At 47.9% G+C, this 15,998-nt stretch overlaps 1 protein-coding gene across 4 annotated transcripts in view; it reads left to right on the top strand.

Moving 5' to 3' along the window:
• Nucleotides 1–15,255: 15,255 nt before the first annotated feature.
• The window catches only part of Ilrun (inflammation and lipid regulator with UBA-like and NBR1-like domains), a 78,025-nt gene continuing 77,282 nt past the window's right edge, over nt 15,256–15,998 (top strand). For 2 of the 4 annotated variants that reach the window (XM_006983126.2, XM_006983128.2), the window contains exon 1: nt 15,259–15,642. In XM_006983126.2, coding sequence (XP_006983188.1) covers nt 15,485–15,642 — 158 coding nt within the window. In that variant the 5' untranslated portion in view covers nt 15,259–15,484. Of the gene's footprint in view, nt 15,643–15,998 lie in introns of all 4 variants that reach the window. The other 2 variants (XM_042266011.2, XM_006983125.2) reach the window with 2 other exon arrangements.

Raw genomic sequence — 15,998 nt, 5'->3', positions numbered from 1 at the left:
GGCTTATAATAAGTTTTGGTTTTGCCCAATCTCTGGGCAAGCTTTAGTGAAACATTTCACTATTAGGATAAGAATTTGTACTGATTCAAGCTGATGAAAGTATCTGCTGGCTGTACTTTCAGGAGGGGAGGCTAACATCTTTTTAGATTATGGATTAGCCTATAGAAAAATATCTGCTGTAAATCAGTGAAGGGGAAGATGAATAGGAATCTTACTTACACAACTTAAGCAAAACATAGCTCTCTGAACAGATGAAGATAGGTCTCTTCTGTATCCCAGAATCTAATCAATATTTAAATATATAATTCAGCTATTATTTGTCTTAAAAGGGCTTATTGGGAAATGTTATCATTTTTACTATTTTCTTTAGAGAAAATATTTTCCAGTTTCAAATAAAAATAAGTGGATCTTCCCACTTCAAATAATTTAATTAATCAAAAATCCCTCATACGTGTGCCCAGCCTTTTAGCCTTTTTTATGATGTTTTAGTTAATTCCAGATTCCAGATGTAATCAAGTTGACAAAAGAGCCATCAACCAGGTGACTCTAGGTTGTGTCAAGTTGAGAATAAAAACTAACCAGCAGAGTGTACAAGCACATAGGCCACAGCACAGTGTATGTGCAAGCACACATGTCACAAACACAGTGAGTGTGCAAGCAGCCATGTCACAAGCATTCATGTGGCTGTCAGGACAACCTGTGGACGTCTGCTCTCTTCCCCACTGTGAGCCCCTGGGGTCGAACTCTGGTAGTTGCATTTGGAAGCAAGAGCTTTACAGACCAAGCCATCTCACTAGTTGTGTGTTGTTTTAGTTGTTGGTTGGTACTGGGTGTTTGTTTGTTTATTTGTTTTTTGAGATAAGGTTTCTCTGTGTAGCCCTGGCTGTCTTGGAACATGTTCTGTACACCAGGCTGGCCTCAAACTCAGAGATCTGCCTACCTATCTCCCAAGTGCTGGGATTAAAGGCATGCACCACCACCACCTGGCAAATAATCATTTACTTTGAATTCCCTTTTTGTTTATTTTAGTTCTAAGACATGGTCTTTCTGTGTAGCCCTGGTTTTGGTTTTTAGAGACAGGATCTTGCTATGTAGCCCAGGCTGGCCTCCTATTTCTAGGAAGGCAAACCTGTCCATGAACTTCTGATCCTCCTGCTTTGACCTCTCCAGTGCTGGCATTAGAGGTGTGCACCACCATGCCCAGCTTTGGACTACAATTTGAATATGGTTTATGTCGTCAAAACTCATACTCAGGGCCGAGGTGAGTATTTAAAGGTACTTCCCGTGTAGGTGTGGAGACCTGAGTTCAATCCTTGGAGACCACAAGGTCGTGGGAGAAAACATTCTGGATGGCTGCCTTCTGACCTCCACACACAGGGCCTGGGGAAAGGGCTTAGAGGGTGAGTACTTGCTGTGAAAGCCAGAGACTGAGTTGAGATCTCCAGCACTCATGTGGAAGCCAGGCATGGTTATGTGTGCTGTAAACCCATCATGGAGAGGTGGAGACAGGTGGATCCTGGGAAACTGCTGGCCAGCCAGCCTAGTCTAGCTTGAGGTTCAGTGGGAAACTGTGTCCCAAAAAAATGAAGCAGACAGGAACACACATATAAATACATGTAGGTAAAACACCCATACTCATAAAAAATATATTTTTTTGTGTTTTTGGGATAGGGTTTCTTTGTGTAGTCCTGGCTGTCCTGGAAATTGATTTGTAGACCAGGCTGGCCTCAAACTCACAGAGATCTGTCTGCCTCTGCCTCCTGAGTGCTGGGATTAAAGATGTGCACCGCCACTATCAGTCAAAAAATAAAAATAAAAAATAAGGTGGAGAGCAGTTGAGGGAATGACCACATATCCTTCTCCGACGTCTGCATGATTACTTACTCACCAATCAAAACAAAAACTTCATACGCAATTGTTACATTGTTGTTGTCTAAATTAGATGTCCACGTTTATTACATTTATCTGGTGTGTGTGTGCATGTGTCAAGATCAGAGGACAACTTGATGGAGTCTGCACTTCTTCCACCCTGTGGGTTCCAGAGATCCAAGAGACCAGCCAGGGAGTGCCAGCCCAGTGGCATGTACCCGCTGACCCCATGTCAGTCCTGAAGTCTCACAGTGCATTCTGCACTTCCCTGAGGTCTGCCCCACCACTGCAGAAACAGGGGCAGCCTCTGAGTAAGGAGTCCGCTGACAGCCCCAGCTGTGGTCAAGTCAAGGCAGGTGGGGTCAGAAATCCCTTCTCTGTCAGAACCAAGGCAGCCTGTGCCCATGGTCAACGTCAGACTCTGCTCAGTTGTGCTGCATTTGTTGATGGACTCTGACCTCTTGGACTCTAGATCTGATTATGCCTGTCTCAACTTCTGGTCTGGTTCCACTTCACCCTTACCCCAGTGATCTCTGTGGTCCCTTTTCTCCTGGTAGGTCCAGGAAGCCCTGCCTCAAGAGCCCTAGTCTCTCTGGAAGAGAGAGGTCCCCTTCACAGCATAATTCCCAGGGAACCCATTACCTTGTACTTCTGGGACCCCTAGAGTGATGACTATTGGGGACATCGAAAGCCAGGGAATGGCTATGGAGTTCCACATATGCGGTGTTATTTTCATGCAAGCAATGTGCATATCTGAGTGGCCCGGCAGCAAAGGGTAGGGAGCCTGAAGCTCTCCCCCAGTGCCAGGATTTCCACATACTACAACCTGGCATGGCAATAAATATGTGGAGAAAAAAATGTTGGGAAAAAAAAGTGCCAGGCCATGGTGACTCATACCTTTAATCCAAGCATTTGGGAGGCAGAGGCAGGAGGATTTCTGAGCCTGGTGTACAGAGTGAGTACCAAGACAGCCAGGGCTACACAGAGAAACTCTGTCTCCAAACAAACAAACAAACAAACAAACAAAAAACATTAAAAAATCAAGAGTGGCCGGGCAGTGGTGGTGCATGCCTTTAATCCCAGCACTCAGGGGAGGCAGAGCCAGGCAGATCTCTGTGAGTTTGAGGTCAGCCTGGTCTACAGAGCGAGATCCAGAACAGATACCAAAAACTACACGGAGAAACCCTGTCTCAAAAAACAAGACAAAACAAAAACAAAAAACAAAAAACAAAAAAAAAAAAAAACAACACCAAAAAAGCCCCCCAGAGTCAAATATTGGGGTGAAAGCTGAAAGATCAGAGAAACAGAACAAGCCAAAGCCAACCTCACCTCGCCAACTTCTCAGCCGATCCTACTTCCACAAATCCTCAGACTGAAAGCCTCTGAGCCCTCACCCCGAGGGTCTCAGTGGAACTGCTCTTAGTTCCTGTGTCCTCAGGACTTGTATTCCATTCTCCACCTAGCCATGTCACTTTCTAGGATTAAAGGCGTGTGTGCTTCCCAAACACTTGGTAGCAAAGGCATGAGATCTCAAGTGCTGGGATTAAAGGTGTGTGCCACCATGCCTGGCTCCGTTCCCAGTGTGGCCTTGAACTCACAGAGATCCAAACGGTCTCTGCCTCCCGACTATGTAACTGGAGTTTTCCTGGTCCCACATGGCTCGCAGCTGCCCAGACCCAAATAAACACACAGACGTTTATATTAATTAAAAACTGTTTGGCCTAATGGCTCAGGCTTCTTGCTAGCTAGATCTTATATATTAAATTAACCCATTTCTATTAATCTATAAGCTGCCACGTGGCTTGTGGCTACCGGTACTTTACACCTTACTTTTCATGGCGGTGATGGCGGCTGGCAGCGTCTCCTGACTCAGCCTTCCACTCCCCAGAATTCTCCTCTCTGCTTATCCGGCCTATACTATACTTCCTGCCTGGCTGCTGGCCAATCAGTGTTTTATTTATCATCCAATCAGAGCAACACATTCACAGCATACAGAACATCCCACAGCAGGACTGCTGGGATTAAGGGTGTGTGCCACCACTGTCTGGCCTCTACGTCTAATCTAGTGGCTGGCTCTGTCCTCTGATCCCCAGATAAGTTTTATTTGTTAGAGCACAAATAAAATATCACCTCATCAGTAGGTGTACTTACATATTTAGGAATATATATGTACATATATGTATGTGGCAATGATTAATGAAAAAAGGCCACGAATTTGAAAGAGAGCAAATAGGGGTGTGTTAAGGGTTTAAAAGAGCAGTGGTAAGCCGGGCAGTGATAGCGCACGGCCTTTAATCCCAGCACTCGGGAGGCAGAGCCAGGCGGATCTCTGTGAGTTCAAGGCCAGCCTGGGCTACCAAGTGAGTTCCAGGAAAGGCGCAAAGCTACACAGAGAAACCCTGTCTCAAAAAAACAAAACAAAACAAACAAAAAAAAAAAAGCAGTGGTTCTCAACCTTTCTAATTCTGCAACCCTTTAATACCTTACATTGTGGTGACCCCCAACCATAAAATTATTTTCATTACTACTTTATAACTGCAATTTGCTACCTTTATGAATCGTAATGTCAATATTTTTGGAGATAGAGGTTTGCCAAAGGGGTGGTGACACACAGATTGAGAACCACTAGTTTAGAGGGAGGAAAGGGAAGGAGAAAATAATGCAATTGTAATTTCAAAATATGAATGAAAAACATTTTTTAATTTAGATGGCAAAAATAGTAGCAAATATATTCAAATCACCAACAATAGGAACTGTAAAAGTTACTGCAGAAATGCATCTGGTATAGGAAGTAGCCATGTGTTGAACTGATTTTCTTTTTTTTATTAAGAGATTTTCTATCCATTTTACATACCAACCACAGATTCCCCTGTCCTCCCTCCTCCCACCTTCCAGCCTTCCCCCCAGCCCACCCCCCAGCCCCACCTCCGCCAAGGCAAGGTCTCCCATGGGGAGTCAGCAAAGCCCATTATATTCAGCTGAGGCAGGTCCAATCCTCTCCTCCCTCTCCCAAGGCTGTGGGATATCTCACCATAGGCACTAGGCTCCAAAAAGCTGGCTCATGCACTAGGGACAGGTCCCTACCCCACGGCCTGGGGGCTCCCTAAACAGTTCAAGCTAAACAACTGTACTGCTTATGCAGAGGGCCCAGTCCGGTACCGTGGAGGCTCCTCAGCTGTTGGTCCACAGTTCATGGGGTTCCACTAGTTTGGCTAACTGTCTCTGTACTTTTTCCAGTCATGCTCTCAATATCCCTTGCTCATAGAATCCCTCCTCTCTCTCATCGATGGGGCTCCTGGACCTCCGCCTGGGACCTGGCCATGGATCTCTGCATCTGCTTCCATCAGTCACCGGATGAGGGTTCTATGATGACAGTTAGGGTGTTCAGCCCTCCGATCACCAGAGTAGGCCAGCTCAGGCACCCTCTTGACTATTGCCAGTAGTCTCTGGTGGAGTCATCCTTGTGGATTCCTGGGAACCTTCCTAGCACTCTGCTTTTCCCAAGGTGTCTTCATTTATCATGGTATCTCTTTCCTTGCTCTCCCACTCTGTTTCATTCCAGCTCAAACCTCCAGGTCCCCTAAACTTTCATCCCCCATCCCTTGCCCTCCATTTGAACTGATTTTCATTAAAACTATTACATAAAACTTAAAATAACCAAAACCAAAACAAAGAACCAAAAAGAGTGTCTGACTTAAGCAGTCAGAGCTCAGCCTGAAGAAATCAGGCCACACCCACCCCACCCCTGGGACAAAGAGTTCAGGAACTGTGCTGTGCTGTCTTTTACAGCCTCTGATGTGTAACCCTATGCTGTACCTGGCTCCCCCACACCTCCAGTCACATAGGCTTCCCAGACTGAATCACATGGAGGGGAACTTCCCGACACCTCCTGAATGAATATAAAAGCTTAGGTCAGATATTTCCCGTTGATCGGGCGATTTCTCTGAGTTCTTTCTGCTGAGCCTCTTCGCCGTGCCTCCCCACACCCTTCCCCTCGATAGCCACACAGCCGTCTCTTATTCTCTTCCTTGGAGCTTTCTCTCTTGCTGACGCTCCTCTCCGGGCTGTTTTTCATTCGTCTGTTCATTTGTGCTTGTTTTTGAGACAGGGTCTTATTGTGTAGCCCTGGCTGGCCTGGAACTCTCAGAGATCCACCTGCCTCAGCTCCGAAAAGGGCTAGGAGCAAAGGTGTGATCTCACTGCCAGCTGCTCCTCAGGTTTTAGAGAAGCCTGCTTTTTCATGAAGGCCTCCTTATGTCGCCTGTCTCTAAGCTGCTGTCCTCCCCCCAGGCCCTGCCCATCCCTGCCCACCATGGTCATGAGGTCCCTCTGCTAATAAAGCTCATTTCTGAAGGGTAGAATTGTGTCTGCTTCTTTCCTGAACTCACCCCTCCTCTCTCTAACAAAAGGCAATGACAGTTCACAGTTTTCATCAGCATCTTTTCTTCTTACCTTTTTTTTTAAAGATTTATTTTTATTTTACGTGCATTGGTGTTTTGCCTGCATGTATGTCTGTGTGAGGGTGCCATATCCCCTGGAACTGGAGTTACAGACAGATGTGAGCTGTCATGTGGGTGCTGGGAATTGAACCCGGGTCCTCTGGAAGAGCTGCCAGTGCTCCTAACCTCTGAGCCATCGCTCCAGGCCATAACTAGCATCTTCTGAAAACTCATGTGATACAGCAAAAATGAGACTGAAAGGAAAACTGGAGGTGACGGGGAGAGGGAGGGAAGAATTTTCCAGAAGTAGATCTACATGCATAAACATATCCACCGCCACCACCCATGGATTCTGTGGGCTGATGACTCATCTCAACTTGAGGTAGAGTCTCCTAGAAGAAGATGGTAGGGCTGGGCCACCAGCTGGGTGACCCAGCTGTCCCAGCAGCGCCAGACCCTGTGAGATCACTAACCTCTTTTTTCTGAGTCTCCTGGTTTGTGTGAGGAGCCACCCCGGCTGGCCATCACATTGTCACACCCCGAGATCAGCAGGTACAGTGAGTGTTTGGTTTTGCAGAGGTATTTTTTTGTTTAACCAAAGTTCAGGGCTTATTGGAGTTTCCTCTAAACCTCTGGGGGAACCCGATGAATCATTTCACATGAAATGATTTGTTCTAACTTCCCCGTTTTTTCTTCACAACTTTTATCTGTGTCGAGTATGTCTCAAGACTGTCTCCATGAGAGTGCTTGCTCTGCACACAGGGCGCTGGGTTCTCGCCCCAGCATCATACAAACCTGGAACAATAGAGTACACATGAAATCCCAGCAACTGGGAGGCAGAAGTAGGAGGATCAGAAGAATTTCACGGCCATTCTGGGCTACATAAGACTCTGTCTTTAAAAAAATGGGGCCAGGGTGGCTGTAGAGATGGCTCACAAGAGTTCTAACTTCCTCTATGTTGTGGAATATTACTTTTACTATGTAAAGATGTGTTATATTTCTTTATGCTGCATTTGTGTAACTATGTGTTGCTGTTTTACCTTGCCTGCCTAAGGCACCTGATTGGTTTGATAAAAAGCTGAACGGCCAATAGCTAGGCAGAGGAGGGCTAGGCCGGGCTGGTGGGCAGAAAGAATAAATAGGGGCCAGGGCCAGGCAGCTGCCAGCAGCTAGACACTGAGTAGGACTACAGAATAAAAGAAAGTTAAAAATCCCTGAGGCGAAATGTAGATGAAGAGAAACAGGTTAAATTAAGTTCTAAGAGCTAGTGGGACAGGCACAAGATAAGGCTGAGCATTCCTAACTAATAGTAAATCTCCTTGTCATGATCTGGGAGCTGGTCGGTGGCCCAAAGGGAGCCTGCTATACCTCTACTCATGCAGAGGACCAGAGTTCAGTTCCTGGCACACACATCAGGTAGCTCACAATCACCTCTAAGTCCAGCTTCAGGGATCTGACACTATTATGAACTCTTCATCTATCCGTACTCACATACACACACACACACACACACACACACACACACACACACACACACACACACACACAAATAAAAGCAAAGTGTAAATATCAATCTTTATGTGATGGATGTTTTGCTTGCAGGTATGTTGTTAATGTACCATTTGTTTGGTTGTTACTCTTGGAGGCTAGAAGAGGATATCAGACTCCCTGGAACTGGAGCTATGATGTGGACAGTTGTGAACTGCCACATGGGTGCTGAAAATTGAACCCACATCCTCTGAAAGAGCAGCCACTGAGCCATCTCTCCAGCACAAAATAAAACTTTTTTTTTAAAAGGCAGAGAGGCTGAGTGGTGGTGGTGCACACCTTTAATCCCAGAACTTGGTAGGCAGAGGCAGGCCGATCTCTGAGTTCAAGGCCAGTCTGGTCTACGGAGCAAGTTTCAAGACAGCCACGGCTATACAGAGAAAATCCATCTTGAAACCACCCCCCTGCCACCTCGCAGGGGGGTTAGGGGTGGGGGGGAGGCAGACAAGTTCAAAAGCAAACTTAAAACTTCTTTCTCAAGGTTGCTGAGGGAAATAGCTGGCTGAGCACAGACATATTTGACTGAGTTTACTGTGCCAGGGAAGGAAAATCACAGTGGAGTAACACTGGTTCTAAATACTTAAAATACACTTGGGAAGCCACTGTAAATCAGAGCACGCGCGTGCATACACACACACAGAGTGTGCAAACTGACCTTCAAACATCACTAGTCTCTGATGAGCTCCGGTCCCACACACTTGGTCTGGACACTCAGACCACATCCAGTTCCTTTCCTACAGACAGTCTCCCTTCTGCAGGGCTAACCATAGAGACTGACAAGTGCTGTCATTTCCAATCCCTCTGTGGTTAAAGCTGTACAGTCTCCATTTTGTAAATGCTAGAGCATGCATGTGCATGTATTTAAGGAATCAGTTCTTTCCTTCTCCATCTGGATCCAGGGAATGAACTCAGGTCATCAGATTTGGTAGCTGCTGACTTCATGCACTAGGTCATAAACAAATAATTTTTAAAAGTAAAATTTAAATCAGTAATTTAAAAAAAAAAAAAGCAGTGTAAGAAATGAGTGGAACTTCCTAGGGGCCGCCTTTGGTTGGGAATAATTTGAGAACTCTGCCAAGGCAATGGTATAGTGAGTGTCGGGACTTGAGAGTCCAGCTTCTCTCTGGCTCCAAGGATGAGGACAGTCACTGAATAATTTCCTACCTGGACTTCTGCAATGGAGAAAGAACATCAGAGCAGAGAAACACTGGGGCTTTTTCCAACTCAGCATTGGGGTTCACCCACATCTGAGGCTGTGGATGTAGTTCCTCTCCATTAGTAATCTTCTTGCTGACTTGCTCGTGATCCAAAAGATCTTGAGGTCAGAGTAAACAAACGTATAGAGAAAAACCCCTGGGGGAACTCTGTGGCAGGGAAGACATGTTCCTGGAACAGAATGACTGTAGAGGTTTACACACAGCCCTGCTCAAGCCAGCTGTGGTTCTGTGCAGCGGTTTACACACAGCTCTGCTCAAGCCAGCTGTGGTTCTTTGACCTTGGGGATTTCCTTGGAGAGGTCAAACTATTTTTATCACAAGAAAAATGATTTGATAAATTAAGGATGGGGACTGCTATTTCTAACCCTCAAAAACTGGGCAAATGAACCTTAAATAAAAAGGATGCTGTAAGCCAGGTGTGGTCTGTAATTCTGGCACTTGGAAGGTGGAGGCCAGAGGACAAAGGTTGAAGGTCATCCTTGGCTACATGTGAGTTTATGACCAGCTTGGTCTATGTAAAGAGATCCAAGCCAGCCAGGGTTACATGCAGCTAGAGTTTTCCTGGTCCTGACTGGCCCACGGTTAGGACAAATCTCTCTCATCCACCAGTCCCACAGCTGCTTAGACCCAACCAAGTAAACACACAGAGACTTTTATTGCTTATAAACTGTATTGCTGCAGCAGGCTTCTTGTTATTTAGTTATTATATCTTAGATTAACCCATTTATATCAATCTATACCTTGCCACATGGCTCGTGGCTTACCAGTATCTTACATGTTGGTATTCATGGCGGCAGCTAGCAGCATCTCTGACTCAGCCTTCCACTTTCCAGAATTCTCTCTCCTTGTCCTGCCTATACTTCCTGCCTGGCTACTGGCCAATCAGTATTTTATTTATTAACCAATCAGAGCAACACATTTAACATACAGAATATCCCACAGCAGTTATATAGTGAGACCCTGCCTCAAAAACAAAAGTAACCTTACCACCCAGAAAGAGGTATGGTTAACATGTATCCTCTCAAATTTTTTTTTTCCATTTAAAGATTTATTGGGCTGGTTGGATGGGTCCGTGGGTAAAAATCATTTGCTGTGAAAGCCTGAAATCCTGAGTTCGAGCCTCAGATTCCACAGCGGAAGGAGAAAACCAGTTCCCCAAAGCTGTCCTCTGACATCCACACATGCACCATGCACACACACACACACACACTCACACAACATAGGAAAAAATATGTTTTTATGTGTCTGAGTGCATGAGCATGTGCGTGTATACCAGGGTGTGTGTATCTGAGCATGCTCTCAGAGGCCAGACGATGGTGACTGGTGCTCTCTTTTATCACTTCTTTTGAGAGGCAGGTTCTGTCTGTCTGTCTGTCTCCGTCTCTTTCAACCTGGAGATTGCATTTTCTCAGCTCCTTGTTTTCACTGAGACAGAATCTTATATTGCTCTAAATGTCTTTAAACTCACTATGTAGCCAGACTGGCCTTGAACAAATAGCAGTGTTGCCAGCCCGGTCCCCTAGTGCTGGGATTACAGATGTAAACCATCCGGTCTGGCTCTAACGATACATTTTGTTTTGTTTTGTTTGAGCCTGAGTTCCATGTCACCCAGGCTGGTTTCAGATTCACTATGTAGCTGAGGCTGGCCTTCAATTCCTGATTCTCCAGCCTTTGCCTCCCAAATGCTGAGAGTACAGGTGTGTGTCACCACACGAGGCTCTCTCTCTTTTGGCTTTTTTGAGACAAGGTCTCTTGTAGCCCAGGCTCACCTTGACCTTGCTACGCAGTGAAGGCTGGCCTTAAATCCTGATCCTCTGCCTCTTAAATACTGGGATTACACCATGTGACATGATACCCAGGTCATCATTCTGTGTGTTAACTTGGTAATTTTTGTCCTCAGGAAGCAGGAGGAAGGAGCAGAAAATCTGGAGTAGATTGTTTGGAAGAATGGGCTGCAGTGCCAACTTCAGAAACACAGAGATCTCCGTCCTGATCATCCTGAGTTTTGTTCCTCATGACCTCACGGTTGCTTTTTGTGAGACAGATGCAAGTCAAACATACCAGGAAAAGGAAGTTTAACTTGCTAATCTTTAATCAAGTTGAACTGTTAAGCAAACCATTTGCTGCCACAGATGGTACCGATCTTCAAACTTGAATAGGATAAAAATCCCCAGGTGACTCCTGAGCTCCAGCCCAGACATGCTGACTTCAGTTGGGCTCCTGGACATAGGAATTTTAACAAGAGTCTCTTTTCAGTAGTCCTCATGGTAACCCCTGTAATCTCAGCAATTAGCAGGTAGAAGCAGGAGGATCAGGAGTTCAAAGTCAACTTCAGCTGCTCCTTTTGTGGTTTTCTGAGACAGGGTATCTCTGTGTAGCTCTGACTGTCCTGGAACTCATGAAGATCTGTCTGCTTCTGCCTCATGAGTACTGCCTTAACTTCATAAAAAGAAAACAAAAACAAAACAAAAACTAAACTAACCAGATGGGTAATAGTGGCCCACACCTTTAATCCCAGTACTCAGGAGGCACAAGCAGGTGGATCTTTATGAGTTTGAGGCCAGCCTGGTCTACATAGTGAGTTCCAGGACTGCCAGGGCTACACAGAGAAACCCTGACTCAAAAACAAACAAACAAAAACAAGAATTCCCAGAAGCTGGGCATGGTAATTCATGCCTGTAATCCCAGCAAAGAGATGGACACAGGTTTTTTTTGTTTTTTTTCCTGAAATTCAACTTATGTTTGGCTTTTTCAATGTATATCTCTTTGAACAAAGTACTTACACCACTGACTTTTATTTCCCTGTCTGAAAATGGTAATAGTAATAATATTGGTGTGATTTGGTTGTGAGGATGGAGTGAGTCAGTCGGATGTGGGTGAACACCCCCTGGCACCAGGTTCCTTATCTCCACCCTCCCATACCCTCCTTCCTCTTGTCCCATCTCACCGTCTGGAGATGGAGTGGGGCTGCAGGATGTGGGGCAGATTGGAATAGACTTGGCGAAAAGAATGAAGGACAATATCATACTAAATCAGAAATTCCTTGGGGTTTTGTTTTTGCCTTTTTAAATTTTGGTTTACTTCTCTTTTGTTTGTTACAAAAGAAAAGCCAGTGACTTTCAAATGATTAATTATTATTATTTAAAAATTATGTATGCATTTTTGTTAAGATTTACTTTTATTATTATTATTATTATTATTATTATTATTTTTGTTTTTTCGAGACAGCGTTTCTCTGTGTAGCTTTGCGCCTTTCCTGGAACTCGCTTTGGAGACCAGGCTGGCCTCGAACTCACAGAGATCCGCCTGGCTCTGCCTCCCGAGTGCTGGGATTAAAGGCGTGCGCCACCACCGCCCGGCGTACTTTTATTATTTTGTATGTGTGTATTAGTATGTGCACATGTGTGCAGGTGCCTGCAGAATCTAGAAAAGAATATTCAGTTCCCTGGAAATAAGAGTTCCAGGCAGTTGTGAGCTGGCTGATGTAGGTGCTGGGAATTGAACCTGGGTCCTCTGCAAGAGCAGCAAGCACCCTTAACCACTGTGCCACCTCTCCAGCCCCCTTACCTATGTTTTCCATGGTTATCAGGAAGGGGGGAAAATAAAGGAGTCTTCAAAGAACAGGCAAGGTCTTACAGCTGCACAACACTTCTAAAAGCCTTCACTGCCTCCAACCCTGTGGACAATCAGCTGGGCTGGGGTCAGGGCTCCTAGAAGGAGCCTCAGGAAACTCCGTCCCTTGCCTGTCCCCTCTTCCAAAGTCCTACAGCCGGCAGTTGAACACAAGTTGTCTTGCACTGTCACCTTCTTTTTAAATATATGCATATATGTATTACATTTAGCCTATTAAATATAATATTAAATCTATATTACATTTATTTATTAGTGCGGTTGGAGGAGTAGGTGGAGTCAGTGTTTTCCTTTCACCATTTCAGGTTAAACGCAGGCAGTTAGGCTTGGTGGCATGGCCTGTCACCACTGCCATCTCAGCGGCTGGTACCTTTGGTGGTGGGAATGAAACCTGGACTCTCTGGAGCTAAGCACGTGATGGCCAGAGGTTGATGTCCAAGGTCTTCCTCTCTGACGCTCTGCCTCGCTTGGCTAAGACAGGCTTTCTCACTGAACCTGAGGTTTGCCTTTGGGGCTAAACTGGCTCGCCTGCCATCCATCGCTCAGGATCTGCCTGTCTCTGTGCCCCAGGGTTGGGATGACAGACGCAAGCACCCATCCTTCGCTTTTTAAGCGAGTGCCGGGGATTCAAACTCAGATCCTCAGGCTTGCACAGAACAGCCATCTTCCCAGCCTCCTAGCTCATGTTTTCACAGAGGGTCAGCAAGTGAGAAAAATGAACTCTAAGATAGGCCAAGTGAAGAAACAACCCCTACATACGTTGGTACTTTGGCCCACGTCGAATCCCAAAGCCATCTCCTCATATCTCCTGCCTTGTACGATAACAGTTATGTTCTGAATGCCCATGCTAATGCCACTCCTATTGAGCAATGCATCGTGCTTATATATTGTTACTTCATTACATAAATCAAGGGGAGAGGTGGCTCAGCGGTCAAGAGCATAAAGTCAATCAATTTACTGGATGGATCCTGTTGTTACAAGTAGTTGGCAGAAAGAAAATTTAAATCCCAAATGGATATGACCCAAAGCTACCCTCCCCCCTCCAAAAGGATCTCATGCAGCCCCGAATGACCTATGTAGCAGACTCTAGCCTTAAACTATTGATCCTCTTGCCTCCCCCTCCCAAGTGCAGGCCTTACAGGCCAGTGCCACCACCCCTGGCTGAAGACTATTGTGTGCACATGTCTGCTGGATTAAAGGCATGTGCCACCACCATCTCACTGTTTTTTTTTTTTTTTAAGAAAGTGTCTTATACCGGGCGGTGGTGGCACACTCCTTTAGCCTTTAATTCCAGTACTTGAGAGGCAGAGGCAGGCGGATCTCTGTGAGTTCGAGGCCAGCCTGGTCTACAAAATGAGATCCAGGACTGCCAGGGCTATTATTCAGAGAAACCTTGTGGGGGAGCAGGGAGGGGCGGGGGGGGGGGCGGTAAGTATCTGACTACGCAGGCGTGGCTGACCTGGAACTCACTATGTAGACCAGGCTGGCATTGAGCTCACAGAGACCCGCCTGCCTCTGCCTCTAGAGTGCTGGGTGAGACCAGCGTCACCACCCTTGGCCGTCAGCCAGACCTTATAAGCGGGGGCTGAGTAGCAGGTCTCAGGAACTCAGGTCTTCATGCCCACAGGCAAACAGTTTATTAAGCCATGGCCCCAGTTGCAGGTCATTTCTTACCCACCCTCTCTCCATACCTAGTTATACCTGGCAACAGGAGATACTGAAAACACATTTGGTAACAGAATGGGCAGATGGGTTTCTCCACAGCTTTCTCATCCTTCATCTTCAAACGGGGCCTCGAAGAGGTAGTGAGACCCACTGCACACAGTATACAGTCATGTTTTTGTCTTGTTTGAAAGGCAGAACTGGATTTGCTGAATTGCAGCAAAGGCAGTGTGTGCATCTGGACCTGTGAGTGACGCTTGTGTGCGGCTGCCTTTATTTCCTGGAGACGCCATGCGAAGGCTGCATAATTACATAAGCCGTCATGATAAACTCCAGTCAGAGGCCTGGGACCAAGCGTCCCCGGGGGCGTGCCCTCTGGGAAAGTGTCTTTTTTTGAAGAAGTCCTTTCAGCGCTCAGGAAGAAGATCGGGCTCTATGGTGCCCTTTGCACTCTGACCTTGCCCCGTTCTCTGTCCCCCGAGGCGACTTCTGGCTCCCCCATCAGCACAGGGGTGGGGCTGCTGGTCACAGCAGTGCATCCCAAGCTCGAGACCCCTCCCACGCAGCGTGGGGACTCGCGCGGGGACAGAGAGACCCGCGCCGCGCAGCCCTCCCCCCGCCCGTCCTCTCCTGCTCCCCCCTCACCTTCCCGCCCCCTCCGCTCCGCCGAGGTGAGGTCACGCGAGAGACGTCACCGGCTTATGACGTCACTAAGGGCGGGCCTCCGGGAGAGGAAGGGGCGGGGCCCAGGTGACCCCCCCACCCCCACCCCCACCCCCGCGCGTGCGCATTGGGCGCGGCGCGTGAGGAGGCGGAGGCGGCTGGGCTGCAAACCGCGGCGGCGGCAGCGGCGGCGGCGGCGGCGGAGGCGGGCGCTGGGGGGGGTGGGAGGGGGGGGAGCGCGAGCCCGAAAGCTAGCCCGAGAGGGAGCGAGCGGTGCGGCGCGGCGCGGCGCGCGCAGCCCATGAGGCGGTGAGAGGCCTGGGGCCTGCCTCGGAGCAGCGCGCGCGGCGCCGGCCAGCAGCGGGCCGCCCTTCGTGGGGCCCGGGCCCGGGCGCGGCGGCCGCCCGTGGGGAAGCAGGCCAGGGCGAAGGAAGCTGGGCGTCCGGGCCCCCCGCCATGGAGGGCATGGACGTGGACCTGGACCCCGAGCTCATGCAGAAGTTCAGCTGCCTGGGCACCACCGACAAGGACGTGCTCATCTCCGAGTTCCAGCGGCTGCTCGGCTTCCAGCTCAACCCGGCCGGCTGCGCCTTCTTCCTGGACATGACCAACTGGTGAGCCGGCCCCACGCGGAGCCAGCCGGCCCTGCTGGCCGCGGCCTCGCGGCCCCGAGGGAAGGAACACCCGAGCCCGCTGGCGGGACAGGGCAGGGCCGGGCCGGGCCGGGCCCAGGCCGGGAGGTGGCTGGGGGAGTCCGAGCCCGACGAACGTGGGGAGAGGGGAGAAGTCGTGGGATCGAAGCCAAGGCAGTTGATCTGGGACGAGCAGCGTGTGTTCTGGACGTAAAAAAAAAAAAAAAGGCACAGGAAATGAGCGTTGTGGAGTATTTTTCTTTTAAATAGGTGTGAAGGAACTGAGGATGGCAGGGCTGTGAGGGAACTCGGAGGGAGTGTGTTAGGTGCAGAGGTCG

Source organism: Peromyscus maniculatus, chromosome 21, assembly GCF_049852395.1.
Source record: "Peromyscus maniculatus bairdii isolate BWxNUB_F1_BW_parent chromosome 21, HU_Pman_BW_mat_3.1, whole genome shotgun sequence".
Lineage (NCBI taxonomy): Eukaryota > Metazoa > Chordata > Mammalia > Rodentia > Cricetidae > Peromyscus > Peromyscus maniculatus.
Note: the sequence above shows the minus strand (reverse complement) of the source record. Positions and strands in the feature narration are given on the sequence as shown.